General features: G+C 45.4%; 1 protein-coding gene and 1 long non-coding RNA gene across 2 annotated transcripts; one reads left to right on the plus strand and one right to left on the minus strand.

Moving 5' to 3' along the window:
- Positions 1 to 302: 302 nt before the first annotated feature.
- LOC125082103 (uncharacterized) lies at positions 303 to 7240 on the minus strand. Its single transcript, XR_007121891.1, has 3 exons — positions 7111 to 7240; positions 6042 to 6047; positions 303 to 314 (listed from the first exon to the last, which is right to left on the minus strand). It is a non-coding gene; the product is annotated as an uncharacterized LOC125082103 (long non-coding RNA).
- TYMS (thymidylate synthetase) lies at positions 4525 to 14021 on the plus strand. The gene is made up of 7 exons (XM_047697309.1): positions 4525 to 4847; positions 6782 to 6855; positions 9525 to 9699; positions 11229 to 11330; positions 12111 to 12286; positions 12675 to 12746; positions 13603 to 14021. The coding sequence occupies exons 1-7, from the start codon at positions 4616 to 4618 to the stop codon at positions 13738 to 13740; spliced, it is 969 nt and encodes a 322-aa protein (XP_047553265.1). The 5' UTR covers positions 4525 to 4615; the 3' UTR covers positions 13741 to 14021.
- The last annotated feature ends 682 nt before the right edge of the window (positions 14022 to 14703 follow it).

Consider the following 14703-nt stretch of genomic DNA (forward strand, 5'->3'; position numbering starts at 1 on the left):
AGAGCCCGATGCGGGGCTCGATCCCAGGACCCCGAGATCATGACCCGAGCCGAAGGCAGCGGCTTAACCCGCTGAGCCACCCAGGCGCCCCGAAATAAATAAATAAAATATTTTTTTTAAAAACGATCTTATTTACTTATTTGAGAGAGAGAGCAGCGAGCCAGATGTGGGGCTCGATGAAGGACTTGATCCCAGGACCCTGGGATCATGACCTAAGCCGAAGGCAGACGCTTAACTGACTAAGCCACCCAGGCACCCCAAGGAGAAGGTTTCTTTAGACCAATAATACTCTAATATTTTTGTTCTCAAACTTCCTAACAGGAATCTTAAAATGTTATAAATACTCTTGCATGTCGTTTTTCAACATAAGCTAAAAGAATAGCAAAATTTTATTTTCCCATGTATTGTAAATATTAGCATTTTAAAAATATAACAGTTTCATCTTTCTTTAAAATGTATCAAATGGAATCTAAATATCATGGCAATTTGATACCCAGCATCATCCACTTAAACAAAGACACAAACAAGTTATTCTTTAACAGTGAGAAATCTTATTTCCTCCCATTTTCTCCTTAAATTCTGATTTTCATTCTCCTTTTCTCAGAGAATTTTACCTTAATGTAATATATTCTTATGCTTAAGCATCATTTAAAAAAAATTATTTATTTATTAGAGAGAGCAAGAGAGAAAGAATGAGTGTGGGGAGGGGCAGAGGGAGAATCAGACTCCCTGCTGATCAGGGAGCATGATGTGAGGCTGGCTCTATCCAAGGCCCTTGGCTTGGGATCATGACCTGAGCCAAAGACAGACACTTAACCAACTGAGCCACCCAGGTGCCCTATGTCTAAGCATTTTTTATTGATCAATAAAATGTTAGCATTTTTAGATTTTAAAAATTAAAAATCTCCCCAGACACAAAAAATATAGGTATCAAATATTCATTCTCAATTGAGTTATTGCCTATAATTATCATTTGTACATGTTGATCAAAATAACAAATATATTATAAATTGCTATGACCATTAAACATATAAAAATAAATTTTTAACAGAAATAGACCTCTTAATGAGAAGGAAGAGCTTTGCTCCCTAACAAATTAATGTATCCATTGATAAAATTCTTTCGTAGAATAAGTTTCAGCACCCATATTACCCTTATTTTTAATTTTTATAGATGCAAGTGCTAAGAAACATGCTGACATGAATGCACTGGGGGTTGGAATGTTTTTTCCCTCAGGGTGGTCTTGCCTGGTGATGGACCTAAAGTAGTTCCTCTGTACAGTTAACATGATGAGCACTGAGTAATGGATAGAATTGTTGGATCACTGTATTGTAAACCTGAAACTAATATAACACGGTATGTTAATTCAATTAAAATTAGAATTAAAATTTTAACTAAACAAATTATTACATAAATAAAGTAGTTCCTCTGTACCTTTAGTAGCTTTTTACTGGGTTATGTAATCATCATAACACTTGTCACTATCTGCAGATGTCTTGTTTGGGAACATATGCATTGTTTGTCTCTGCTAGAACATCAGTTTCTGTGAAAGGGACTTTGTCTACCTTGCTCCCTGCTGACATGTGGTAGGCACAGGGATATAAATTCTTCTTGGTTGGGGGTTCCTGGGTGGCTCAGTCAGTTAAGCCTCTGCCTTCAGTTCAGGTCATGATCCCAGGATCCTGGGATCGAGCCCCGCATCAGGCTCCCTGCTCAGCAGAGAGCCTTATTCTCCCTGCCCCTCTGCTTACTTGTGCTCTTCATCTCTCTGTCAAATAAATAAAAAAAATCTTAAAAAAAAAATTCTTGGATGAATGAATAAATGATACGTTCCTCTGAGAGGATCATTCATTTATGGAGCAGCCCCGGAGAATGGAACTATTGTTTCTCTATAATCATCAAACCAAGATCTCCAAGTACCACAGTGGAAGAGGAATCTCCACACGGCCAGGGGGCCTACCCTTATGTCTTGAGGTTCTCCTTGTGGTACAACTGATACTTAGCTGCAAAAGTTAAACTCGGCTCAAAATAACAAAAGAAAACGAAACACGGAGGGTAACATACAACTGGAAAATCTGGGATATGTTCAGGTTGGGATCCTTCCCCTGTTTAGAGATTATGGAGACACTTTTCTATAGGGTTGGGGTTGGAGAAATACCTGCACTGAGCTGTCTTTCCACACACATGCTAAAGCCCTACAATTTGCAGGACAATCCTGCCAGCAAAGAACTCTGCATTTTCTGCCTCATCCTGGGCTGTGCTTCCAAATGGCATTTTAGCTTTGTAGACCCAGGAGCACGCTCAAGCTACAGCAGGCAACATGAGTGCCCATTCCTGCCTCAAGTCTGTTTTCTGAGTTCAGATTTTCTGACTGAGCATGTTTCTTCCCAAATGCTCACCAAAACGAATGCCCACTGCATCTGGTGCTACCTACCCTGTCCAAACAGTAAAACACAACACAACACAGCAGGCCCGTCATTCCTAATAGAGACAGGTGACTCTTTAAAACTGTTATTATCCTGAAATGGGGTAGGGTGGGGAATGCACTGCAGGAGGGGGACATGAATCTATGCTGACCTAGGAAAGGCCGGCCTAGTACTGTGATGGATGAAATAGATTTAAAATATCTGCTGTTCTGTAACCCAGTGCATTTTTTAAAAAATTTTAATTATTTATTTGACAGACAGAGATCACAAGTAGGCAGAGAGGCAGGCAGAGAGAGAGGGGGAAGCAGGCTCCCTGCTGAGCAGAGAGCTGGATGTGAGGCTCGATCCCAAGACCCTGAGATCATGACCTGAGCCGAAGGCAGAGGCTTTAACCCACTGAGCCACCCAGGCGCCCCACCCAGTGCATTTTTACTGTGGTCTTGTGAGCACTCATACAACCAAAGGACAAGAACGTGGACTTTCCAGCTATGAGGCTTGTGAAATGTTCCCTGAAACACTCCCTCATTCTGTGCATAGTATTTTTCTCCCTCCAATTAAGACAAATACTCAGGTATTTTGTAAATTGTCTTTGAGAATTGATTTATTTTTTTTATAGGCTTTGTGCCACATAAAAGCATGCAAGATTGTTTTCGCTGAGATTAGGCAGGGCTGCAGATGAAAGATATTTATCTCTTCCTAGGATTTGTGTTACAAAAATTTCAACCTTGTTGGGACGCCTGGGTGGCTCAGTTGGTTGGACGACTGCCTTCGGCTCAGGTCATGATCCCGGAATCCCGGGATCGAGTCCCACATCAGGCTCCCAGCTCCATGGGGAGTCTGCTTCTCCCTCTGACCTTCTCCTAGCTCATGCTCTCTCTCACTGTCTCTCTCGCAAATAAATAAATAAAATCTTTAAAAACAAAACAAAACAAAAATTTCAACCTTGAGGTTGAGAGAGAGGTTGGCAGACAGATTCCAGAATCTTGCACAAATTCATTTCAGGTAACCAGAAACAAAGGTTGACTTCATTGAACAGCAAGAAATAGTGTTTGATATGTTTCAGAGCCTACATCTTATTCTTTACAATCCCAGACCTATCAACAAGAAATACACTGACCATCTGCTGTGTGCTCAATAAATAGTTGTTGATTCAAAAGACTACTTGCTGCATGTGCATGTATTATGTAAATAGATGTATGTAAATACATGTATATGTAAAATACATGCACATGTATTTTATTTAAATAAGATTTTATTTATTTATATATACGTTTTTTGAAAGGGGGAGTAGGGGGACAGACGGACAGTGGGACAGGAGAGACAGAATCTCAAGCATGCTCCATGCTCAGTTCAGAGACTATGCAGGGCTTGATCTCATAATGGGGAGATCATGACCTGGTCTCAATCCAAGAGTTAGGGGCTTAAGCAAATGAGCCACCCAGGCACCCCTTAAAGATTTTGTTTTTTATGTAATCTCTCCACCTAACATGGGGCTGGAACCTACAACCCCTAGATCAAGAGTTGCATGGTCTACTGACTGAGCCAGCCAGGCGCCTGTGGTACATTTTAAACTCATTATCAAATAGCTCTTATTCACCAGTGTTTACATTATAAACATTTCACAGTAAGTGAAAACTTTGGTATCAAAAACTTGAAAAAGGCTGGTTGTCATTAATTTAAAAAGCTGCCTATTTCACTCGCTCCTGCTACCGGCCTTCATTGAAGATGGGGGAAAACGGAAACGCACATCGCCTGACAGCATGACCCCCTTAGTTGTAGGAAACATACCTCAAATAACAGGGTTTTGTTTGTTTTTAGATTTCACGAACATGTGGGGACTGTTCCAGGCTCCCCTTAGTATTGAATGGCGCGGTGGACTCGGAAACTTTCTAGCCAGAGCGGCCTTTCTCAGCCGACACACCAAAATACCGGACTTAGGTTTTTAGCTTTTACAACTAGATTATACACCCCACAACCCCGGAGCACGCGCCCCTTCCAACTTGGGACTCCGCGCGCTCCTGGGACGCCTGGGGGTCGCGCGCGGGCCGACGTCAGCCGACAGGAAGGGGCGGAGCCACCGCCGCCTTGGCGGGAAAAGAGGCGCGCAGAAAGGCGCGCTGAAAGACACTCACCCCCGACCCAGCCATCATCCGCCGCCCGCGTCCCGGGCCCGCAGCCGCGTGAGCGCCATGCCCGCCCCGGGCTCCGAGCTGCAGCGCCCGCCGTCGCCGTCGCCGTCGCCGTCGCCGTCGCCGCCCGCGGCGCAGAAACCGGCCGCGGAGCCGCAGCCGGCACCCCACGGGGAGCTGCAGTACCTGGGGCAGATCGAGCATATCCTGCGCTGCGGGGTCCGGAAGGATGACCGCACCGGCACCGGCACGCTGTCAGTGTTCGGAATGCAGGCGCGCTACAGCCTGAGAGGTGACCCCCGCGCGCCCCGGGCGAGGGGGCTTGCGCCCGGGTGGGCTCCGAGCGGCCGCTGGGGGCGGGGAGGCGCGCCTGGAAATGGCTGGGCTTTGCCATCAATCTTTGTTCCTAACTCGATCCTGGGAGCTCCTTAGCCCCGCTTTGTAGACCCCCAAAACAGAGACTCGGGTTAGAGGAATGATTTGCGTAACGTCAGTAGTGACAGAAGTGGGAGGTGAAACCAGGTCCTTTGGCTCCGAGTCCTGTGCTTACTCTGGTCGTGTCTGCCCCAGAGTGGACACGGTCTGGTAGTGTTTGCCGCATACTAGAGAGTGGGAGAGGATCTGCCGGGGCTTGAGCTCGGACTTGTCTAGAGGTTCCCCTTTTTGGTTCTTCCTCCTCTCTGCCCGGTCTGGCCCTTCGGTTTGGCAAAGTTTTTAAAAATTAGAGTGAAGGAATAAGGGCGGGCCAACGGCCGCGGAAAGAGCGCGGAGAGGCTGGGCGGGAATTTGTGGTTCCAGACAGTTTTCCCGTCTGGTCCGCACGAGCCAGCTTTCCTCTTAAATCTTGAAACAGGAACGCTAGAGGACGAGTAGAAGTTCTTACTCGTCTTTTCCATTAAAACAGGATGGCTCCCGAGAAGTTTCTCGTGGCTGTTATTAGAGTCAGGCTTTCAGGGGACAAAGACGAGGGTGGGGGGCGGGGTGCGCAAGACTAATATTTTGGACGCAGGTATAGGGGTGGTTTTGAATAGGGAGAGACGCCCTGTTAGTAAAGCTGATTCACTGTAGTGAGCAGGGGGAGGACCCTCAACCCCACACCCCTTTCAGAGACTGGAAGATACCCAGGTGGCGGGTTAGGGATGTGCCTGCAGCTCCACAGGGTGGCCTCCAGTGAGCCACAGATCTCGTTTTTTACTCCAGCCCATCCGTTTAGACCGTGGTCAAGTTACCTCTCTGGTCTTTGGCTTCCCGTGTGCTTAAAATAGAGAAAATAATGCTCAGTAGGCAGTACTGATAAAAGTAGGTGCTTGAAAAAAACTCTCCTTGTTAGGTGATAAGGTGAACTGAATAGGTAGTGAATTTAGAGATAAGCTTTTACATTTTTTTTTTAAGATTTTATTTATTTATTTGAGAGAGAATGAGTGAGAGAGGAGAAGGTGAGAGGGAGAAGCAGACTCCCCAAGGAGCTGGGAGCCCGAGGCGGGACTCGATCCTGGAAGTCCGGGATCATGACCTGAGCCGAAGGCAGTTGCTCAACCAACTGAGCCACCCAGGCGCCCAAGCTTTTACATTTTGATCTCTCTGCTGCTTGATGCAAACTAGTATATTCCCTCCTGGTGCCTGTAAAAAGGAGATCTTAAGGATGCCTCAAGGAAGGTTGTTTGGAGGCTTGGATAAGGTCATGCATGCAAGTATTTAAACGGTTACTATTTTTGGTACACTAAATAATAGAGGTTAATTTGCTTTGCAAATAATTAAAAACTATGCTTTAGCTCTGGTTAGTGTGGTATCTACTGTCTCCTAGACCTGAGCAAATTTTCCCTGGCAGGATAATCCAGGAAGAGCCCTGGGAGCCTTCAGCCTTTGTTTTAGGGCACATTTCGTGTGTTGTCTTCACACCTCTGTGAAGGAATCACACTAACTGGGAAGTAGATGGTAGCTCTTTTCCTGACCACATGGGCATCCCTGCCTGGCTCGTGCCCCATCTCACCTCTTGGAATTCCTGTGGTGGTCAAGGGATTGAGGAGGGCAGTCTCAGCCTGAATTGTGTCACTGACTTAGGCAGTAGTCTGGAAGCTCCACCCAATTCTGGGGCACCTATGCGATTGCAGTCACTGTGGTCCTGTGGTCACTCAAGGGCCTTATGTCCCAGGGGGCAATCCTCCTCCACAGAGAAAGCTGGATGATATGTTCTAGTTTCCCATCTTGAAATTACCTGTTTTTCAGATGAATTTCCTCTGCTGACAACCAAACGCGTATTCTGGAAGGGTGTTTTGGAGGAGTTGCTGTGGTTTATCAAGGTAAGGAAGCTGGTATTGGAAAACAGTGTGTTCTCAACCCAGCACCAGTGGTCCTTTTAAAAGTCTGATCATGTCACTTTTCACCTGCAGCCCTAGTGGATCCCATTTTACTCAGTAAGGTCAGTAAGACCCCACTCATGGCGCGTCCTGTCCCAGCTCTAGCTTCAGCGAGCCACTCACCCTGCTCCACCCACCTGTCCTCCTTGCTGATCTTTGAGGACATCGAGACATTCCCACCTAGACTAAGACTAAGACTAAGACTGTGATTACCCCCTACTTACACACACACATCCCTCCCACCCTCCTTTGTTTTCTGCGTAAACATTATCAGCTGATACATAATGTCTGCCCTCTCCTTTTCCCTATATAAGGGGGGAAGGTAGACAACAGATAAACAGGTAAACTGTTAGAAGTTCCATGAAGGCAGAGGATTTGTTTTTTCCTATTCATGTTTGTATCCCCTGAGCCTAGAACACAGCCTGCCATAGAGTAGGTACTCAACATGGATTGATCATTGAATATAAATCCCATCCATGTTCTCATATTTGTATAAGCAAGAAGGATCTCTTGAGTAACAAGCTATCCCTCTTCCAAAGAGCCAAGTAGGTACCTCTGGCAGAGGCCAAAGTGCTTCCTCTTGTTCCGTCTCCTGGTTCAGACCAGTGATATTCAGGCCAGTGCTATTCAGAGGGTACCTGAGGAGATGGGCTCAGTTCTGGGCCATGTAGAAGCTGGGATCCCTTCTGCAGAGCACGCAGTGTGGTGTGTCTGATCTTAGGCCAAATGAGACCCAAGACTTCTTACTACGTTTTAGAAAGAGTTTATTTAGATTTAGATCCAATCCAGTCTTCCCTTATTTCTGTATTCTTGAAGTGTTTTCTTCTGTGTTATCTTATCTCAGCTGGCAGTGAGCGTCTAGTTCCAGGTACATCATCAGAAATCTCAGAAGAGCCCCTTTGTAAACCAGCTAGAGCCCTGTCAAATGGAAGAAAAGGGAGGCATTAGAAGCAATATGGGAGGGAGCATCTGGGTGGCTCAGTGGGTTAAGCATCTGACAAATGATCTCAACTCAGGTCTTGATCTCAGGGTTGTGAGTTCAAGACTGGCGCTGAGCTCCATGTGGGCATGGAGCCTTGCAAGATTTTGTTTATTTATTTGAGAGAAAGGAAATAGAAAAAGAACATGAGTGGAGCAGGGGCAGTGGGAGAGGAACAAACAGACACCCCACGATGAGCAGGGAGCCCAATGCACAGTTTGATCACAAGTCCCTGAGATCATGACCTGAGCCAAAGGCAGATACTTAACCAGCTGAGCCATCCAGGTGCCCCCATGGTGCCAACTTAAAAAAAAAAAGAGGGGCACCTGGGTGGCTCAGTGGGTTAAAGCCTCTGCCTTTGGCTCAAGTCATGATCCCAGGGTCCTGGGATCGAGCCCCGCATCGGGCTCCCTGCTCCGCAGGGAGCCTGCTTCCTCCTCTCTCTCTCTGCCTGCTTCTCTGCCTACTTGTGATCTCTCTGTCAAATAAATAAATAAATACATCTTTTTAAAAAATTACATGGGAAAGATTGAAAAATGACTTATCGGAGGTGAAAAAAATAGTACAAACTCAAAAACAGAAGGGAGGAAACAAGATGCTCAGAACTAAAACAGATTCCCTGGTTTTATCTTAATTTACCTTGAGTTCAGGATTCCAAGTACTCTTTACCAGGAATGTGCCAGACTCTCTAATAGAGTTGCTCCTTGGGTGACGGATGAAACACAGGAGTCAGGACAAACCCACGCTGCGGCTAGCATCTGTAGGCAAGATGGAGACATGGGGTCTGTGGCTGAGGGTAGGCTCTGTTGAGCACTGAGCACTTTTCTTGTGTTCTCTAACCCTCACAGTAGATGTGTGGGGATGCGGCTGTGCTCTTCCCTGGGTGGGGACGGCGAGGCTAGGGGTCAGAGAGCTGTCAGAGGAGAAGAGTGCTGGATGGCAGGCCTGGAGTGTGTGGCACCGTAGCTGTGCTTGTCACCATAACAGCGCATCATACCAGGAGGCCGCTGAGGTCTGTCTTTGACCTGAATGCACGATCAGGACACCTGTTGGGATGATATGGGCCAAATTAAGTGATAAACATTGGCTTGTGCTTGGGAAAAACAAAGCCCCACCTTAACTACAAATATAGGTTGGGGTAAACAGAACTTTATAGTGCACATATGAGCTAATGTGACCAATCAATCAGTCTGTAAGAAAAGCTTAGGTACAGTACTTAGATACTGATTAGGCCAGTTAGTGACCTATATACCAGGTCTACGATCCGTTGAACAGATTGAAGGTGAGACATTAAATGCATTTTGGGGGATCACACTTACACAAAACACATTTGTTAAAAAACACAAAACCTTTAGGTGAGGTGGGAATAATGAAAGGACTTGGAGATGTTTAATCTAGAACATTTAGTTGAGAGGAAGAATCCCTTGTCCTGGAAGCGATTCCAGGAGACTGTCCTAGGGGCCCTCAGAAAGTCTGGGCTGGGACTGGCCTTAAGGACAGGACGTACCGTGTGGGACATGCTGAGTGGCTGTCTCTGCTGTGTTAGCACAGGCCAGAGGAGCAGTTTGTGGGAGGCTCTTGGGGTGTCAGCTTCTTCACTCGGTTGCCTGCTCTGCTTTCCTGTCTCTTGCAGGGATCTACAAACGCTAAGGAACTGTCTTCCAAGGGAGTGAAAATCTGGGATGCCAATGGGTCTCGAGACTTCTTGGACAGCCTGGGATTCTCCAACAGAGAAGAAGGGGATTTAGGCCCAGTTTATGGCTTTCAGTGGAGGCATTTTGGGGCAGAATACATAGATAAGGATTCAGGTGAGAAAACAGCAATGCTTCACATTTCCTGAGCACCCAACATAGTATGAGTTGGTCCCATTGTTTCAAGTGAAACTGGGGGCCAGTATCTATACAGATGCTGCTGTCTGTAGAGCTGATGTATAACTTTAACTTTATGAGAAGCTGTTTCAGATTCAGGTAGAGGTCAGATCACACTCTTGGTTGTTAGCATTTATTGGGTACTTGGTACTTTCCATACTGTGTTTCATTAGCAGATAGCTACATGGTGGGTCGGTTGGTTGATGTGTTGGGGAAATAATGTAGGAAGAAGCCTCAGGATTGCCTTGTAGTGTCTTGATCACCTGTTTGAAGGCTGAGCCACCCCGCACACTTTAGGTGGTGCTCATGTGATAGTAGTTCTTGGGTTACCCTTTTCTCCCTGCCCTTCTCAGGTGGAAGAGGATGAATCATCTTACTGCTGGACATCCACCTTAGTCTCATGGTAGCACCATTTGCCCCCATCCTTTGACCCTTCCTCTCCTGCCTGTCCATAGGTCAGGTGTTGCAAAAGCAAATGCCTACCTCCTCAGAATGTGTGTGCATGAGTGTTTGTGTGTGTACACACATTTGTAGGAAGTGCTAGCTTGCTGGCTGGACAGAAACCATTGCTAATTTTAGCACCTGTACATTTATATAAGCACCACAACCAACATACAGAACTGTACTGTCACAGTGCATCTTTTTCTTTTTTAAGAAAAGAAATTTTCTATTTCTTTGCTATTTTAGGGGATCACAAAATAGCAAATTCCTTTGCTATTCCTTTTCCTGAAGCTATGATCATGACAGGACATTCTTCCCCCTGAAATTAAGAACAACTGGACTAGAATATAGTCTGACCCCAATAAGTGCAGGTTTAACTGGAGGGGATATGAAGCTCCACACTTCTCAGACTTCGCAGCTCCCAATTCTATTTCAGAAGGAAGGCAAGAAATTAAAGTCCAGAGACCAGAAATGGGAGATAAGTACAGGGTGGTGTGAGAGTTACAGAGGTTTCTTGATATTTATAAATTAGTAGGTGTTTGGTTGCTAAATTGTAATTTTAGGTGGAAGCATTGGGAGAATAGCATCGAGACCACTGTCCTCTGTTGGAGCATGTGTGGAGGTGTCTTCTATTTAAGATACAGTACTTTCCGTGGCAGCAGAGTGTGATGGAATGGTTGATGGGTATAGAGACAGCCCCATGAGGGCCATGGAAGAAACTGATTGCTGGGATTGGAGAAAATTAGCAATGGGGAGGGGGGCTGGCAGGGAGGGGTGGCACCATGACAGATATTTAAAGGATTCTTTTGTAGGAAAGAAAAAAACCTTTGTTATGGCTCCAGAGGATAGATAGCAAAGCCCTGAACACATCATCAACCCAAGAGAGCAGAGGAATTTGTAGAGTGCCTTGGCTATCTTGTAGCGTGACCTCGGGGGGCCTTGGTAAGAGGGTGATGGATGGCCTTTAAGGTCATCTCATGAGATGCTGTGATCAACATGTGGCATGTCTTCTCTTGACAATTCCACAGATTATTCAGGTCAAGGAGTAGACCAACTGCAAAAGGTCATTGACATGATCAAAACCAACCCCAACGACAGAAGAATCATCCTGTGTGGCTGGAATCCAAAAGGTTGGAAGCATCCCAGTTATTCTCTTGTGTCCAGACTGTCCACTAGCACAAAGGGAAGCCCTGTGGCTTCGCATGGAGGCTGCCGATAGAAGGCTGGACCCTGGGAACCACCCCCAGCCACGTGGCTGGTGTGACCTTGGGCAAGTCACTCTTGGCCACACTTCTACCTTCAGATGATGGGGTTGGATGAAGATGATCTTAATATGTGTATTGATAGTTCTTTTACTCCAAAGAGGGTTTTAAATTACCTGTAAAAATACACCTTGGATTTTAACAGCTTAAATTGGGGTGGATGAAGTTTCATATCTCTTCCACCTGGCTGTTAACATTTTAACAGTTAGAGTAAAATTAAACTCTACCAAGGTGTAATAAATATTACCAAAGTGGAATATTTGCTTTTCCAAAAGAGAATTTGAATACAGACTTTGTGCATGGGATGACCGTTTCCTGCGGCTGCTGGGAATGAATGAGTTCTTCCTGCTTGTAGTTTGGTGCCACGAAGATAGCGCAAGTAGTTTTGGCCGGATGACTGTGGCTTCACTTATGAGCGTACATCTGCAGATGCCATGTGTTGTTGGATGGGCCACTGTAGGCATGGTGCCATCCGCAGAATTGGAATGGTCTGCTTTTGACCTAGGTGGTGGTGTAGGTCATGAGGTCACTGGCCCAGTGGCCTGTTCTCATCTCCCCCATAGGAGCCGGCTCCTGTTTCTCTCCTGTTTAGTGTGTAGCTGCATTAAGACTGCCGGCACCTCATTTTCCTTTGTGCTGGCTCCTCAGATCTTCCTCTGATGGCCCTCCCGCCGTGCCATGCCCTCTGCCAGTTCTACGTGGTGAATGGGGAGCTGTCCTGCCAGCTGTACCAGAGGTCTGGGGACATGGGCCTGGGTGTGCCCTTCAACATCGCCAGCTATGCCCTGCTCACCTACATGATCGCACACATCACAGGCCTAAAGGTGGGCTGTGCCCTGAAGGGAAGGGGGGCTACCCGCCTGAAGCCCTGAGCTCGTAGGTTATTTACCGTGGAAAAACTCTTGCAGGGGGGCCAGTGTCTGGTTAGTTTTAAAATGTGATCTGTGTGAGAAACAGCTGCTCACCTGGCAGCCTTCCAGGGAGGCTTCCTGTTTCTGCGGTCTGTATAAGCACACAGGTTGGTGCGGGTTATTTACGAGACAAGACAACTTTTGTGAACGTCAACTTTTCTCAAAAGCTACGCAGGTGAAATTGCTTTCTGAAAAGTGTTGGAATGTTTGCATAGTCTACATAATGTACTTTTAAAATGATGTGTCTGAAAGGAATTAAAACTAAAACATCTGCCATTTTGCTTGCTCCCATGGGATTTAGCCAGGTGACTTCGTACATACTTTGGGAGATGCACATATTTACCTGAATCATATTGAGCCGCTGAAAATACAGGTAAGAGTGATATCTGTCACACTTTGAATTTTGGTACCTTCTCTTGATAAGACGTTGCCTTCTAGAACATCCCTCATGTAACAGACCTTCTGCTCTGTGCTGGGGCAGAGATAAGATGCCCTGCTCCAGCTGCAGGGACGGGTGGTGGGCAGGGACAAGGCATTGAAATGGCAATTAAAAATAAGAGTGATGCTTAATTAGCCCCAAGGAAAAAAAATTTAACAAGATCCTTTTAGCCCCTTCCAGATGAGATCCAGGTTTTGGAAGTTCCTCCTTTGTGGGAGCTTGGCTATTTTTGTGTAGAGGGTACCTTTGGGGTTTGTCCAGTGGCTTCTGTGGCCATCTGCTCCAGTTATGCTGGACAGAGTGATGAGGTTAGAGCCTGTGTCCATGTCCCCATTGCTACCCTCTGTTCACTCCAGGAACCCCAGCTTCCATCCCTCTCTGGTGTCAACAGATGTCATCTTACCTCACCCTCTTTGCCAGGGACAGTTGGAGATAGGGATTATGGGACTCAAATAACCATACTTGGGTGCCTACCAGGAGTTACAGATACAGAAGTGAAAAAGTGTCCCATCCTTAATAAATTTGCCAAGAGCAGTCAATTGTAAGATGAGCCACAAGGCTCCTGATGCTGTGTGATGTCCCCGAAGATCCTTCAGTCTCCATGTGTGGGAGAGAATCCGCCTAAAAGTTATAACCCAGGAGTGTTGCATAAGCCGGGGCAGATATCTGCACTATTACACTTCTGTGAAATAATACTTCACCAATAATACTGTGTACTTGTTTCACATGGAGCAGAATTAAAGCAGGTTGTACAGATAATGGCAAAATAATCATCTCCTATTGTTTCTAGCTTCAGCGAGAACCAAGGCCTTTCCCGAAGCTCAAAATCCTTCGAAAAGTTGAGACCATCAATGACTTCAAGGCTGAAGACTTTCAGATTGAGGGTTACAGTCCTCACCCGACTATTAAAATGGAAATGGCTGTTTAAAGTGCTTATAAAGGAGGTATTTGAAGGCTATTCAGTCTGTAGGGTTTAGACTGAGTACCCAGGTGAAAGCTCATTTGCCCTAGAGGAAGAGGGAACTAAGTCAAAAATCTCTTGGTGACTAGCAGTTATTAACTTGTAAGAATGTTGCCACTGACAAACATAACCTTGCCAGATATCTTAGCAACAAAATGCCTTGAATTTGGTTAACTCACTGAGGACATGTGAAAATGCGGAGATGGGGACTAAGAGGAGAATAAAAACTGGAATGCTCTTAAAACATGTACATGCATTTCAACCCCCCATTTTTATGAAGGTCCATGAATTTCAGGAATTACACATCAGCTCTTCCCCCAAATCTGAGCAAGCTAAATAACACCAGCATTCATTAATAATGTACAGTTGTGGTTATGAACATTTAAAGTTATTTGCTTTATATATTGCTATAATAAAGATGTGTTCTGCATCCATCTTTTTAAAAAAAATTTTTTAATTCTGTATTGCCATTCTGCTCACTTCCTGCCTAAAAGATTTAAGTGAACCCTCCTAAACAAACATATGCTCTATTCTCATTTGGATACAGCTTAGAGGTTTAGTATATTTTAGAAATGGAGATTAAACTGTATTTTGCCCTATTTTTCTGCAGTTCATCTAATTCTGGTTGCATTTATCATTAGCATATAATTATTTAGGATAAAGTTTTAAGGACTATGGAAAAATAATGTATGAAATGCCATTTTCCTGCCCATTATCACTGTCATGGTTTCAGTATGGTGTGAATCCTCTGCTAATACCCTTAGAGCAAGAAAAGCAAGGCTAACCCACTCCAGGAATAATGCATGAAATCCTTTTACCTTTGGTCGTACACCAGCTACCTCATAGTCCTGCAGAACTTACTCTGCTAATTTTTAACAAGTGTTAGAATAAAGCAGTGTTCCAACAATTATGCAACCTGCTGCTTATTTT

Source organism: Lutra lutra, chromosome 12 (assembly GCF_902655055.1).
Source record: "Lutra lutra chromosome 12, mLutLut1.2, whole genome shotgun sequence".
NCBI lineage: Eukaryota > Metazoa > Chordata > Mammalia > Carnivora > Mustelidae > Lutra > Lutra lutra.

Coding starts and splice junctions, on each gene's coding strand:
- TYMS (XM_047697309.1), top strand. CDS start 4,616: ATGCCCGCCCCGGGCTCCGAGCTGCAGCGCCCGCCGTCGCCGTCGCCG. Junction 4,848..6,781: donor GGCGCGCTACAGCCTGAGAG/GTGACCCCCGCG, acceptor CCTGTTTTTCAG/ATGAATTTCCTCTGCTGACA. Junction 11,331..12,110: donor GTGTGGCTGGAATCCAAAAG/GTTGGAAGCATC, acceptor CTGGCTCCTCAG/ATCTTCCTCTGATGGCCCTC.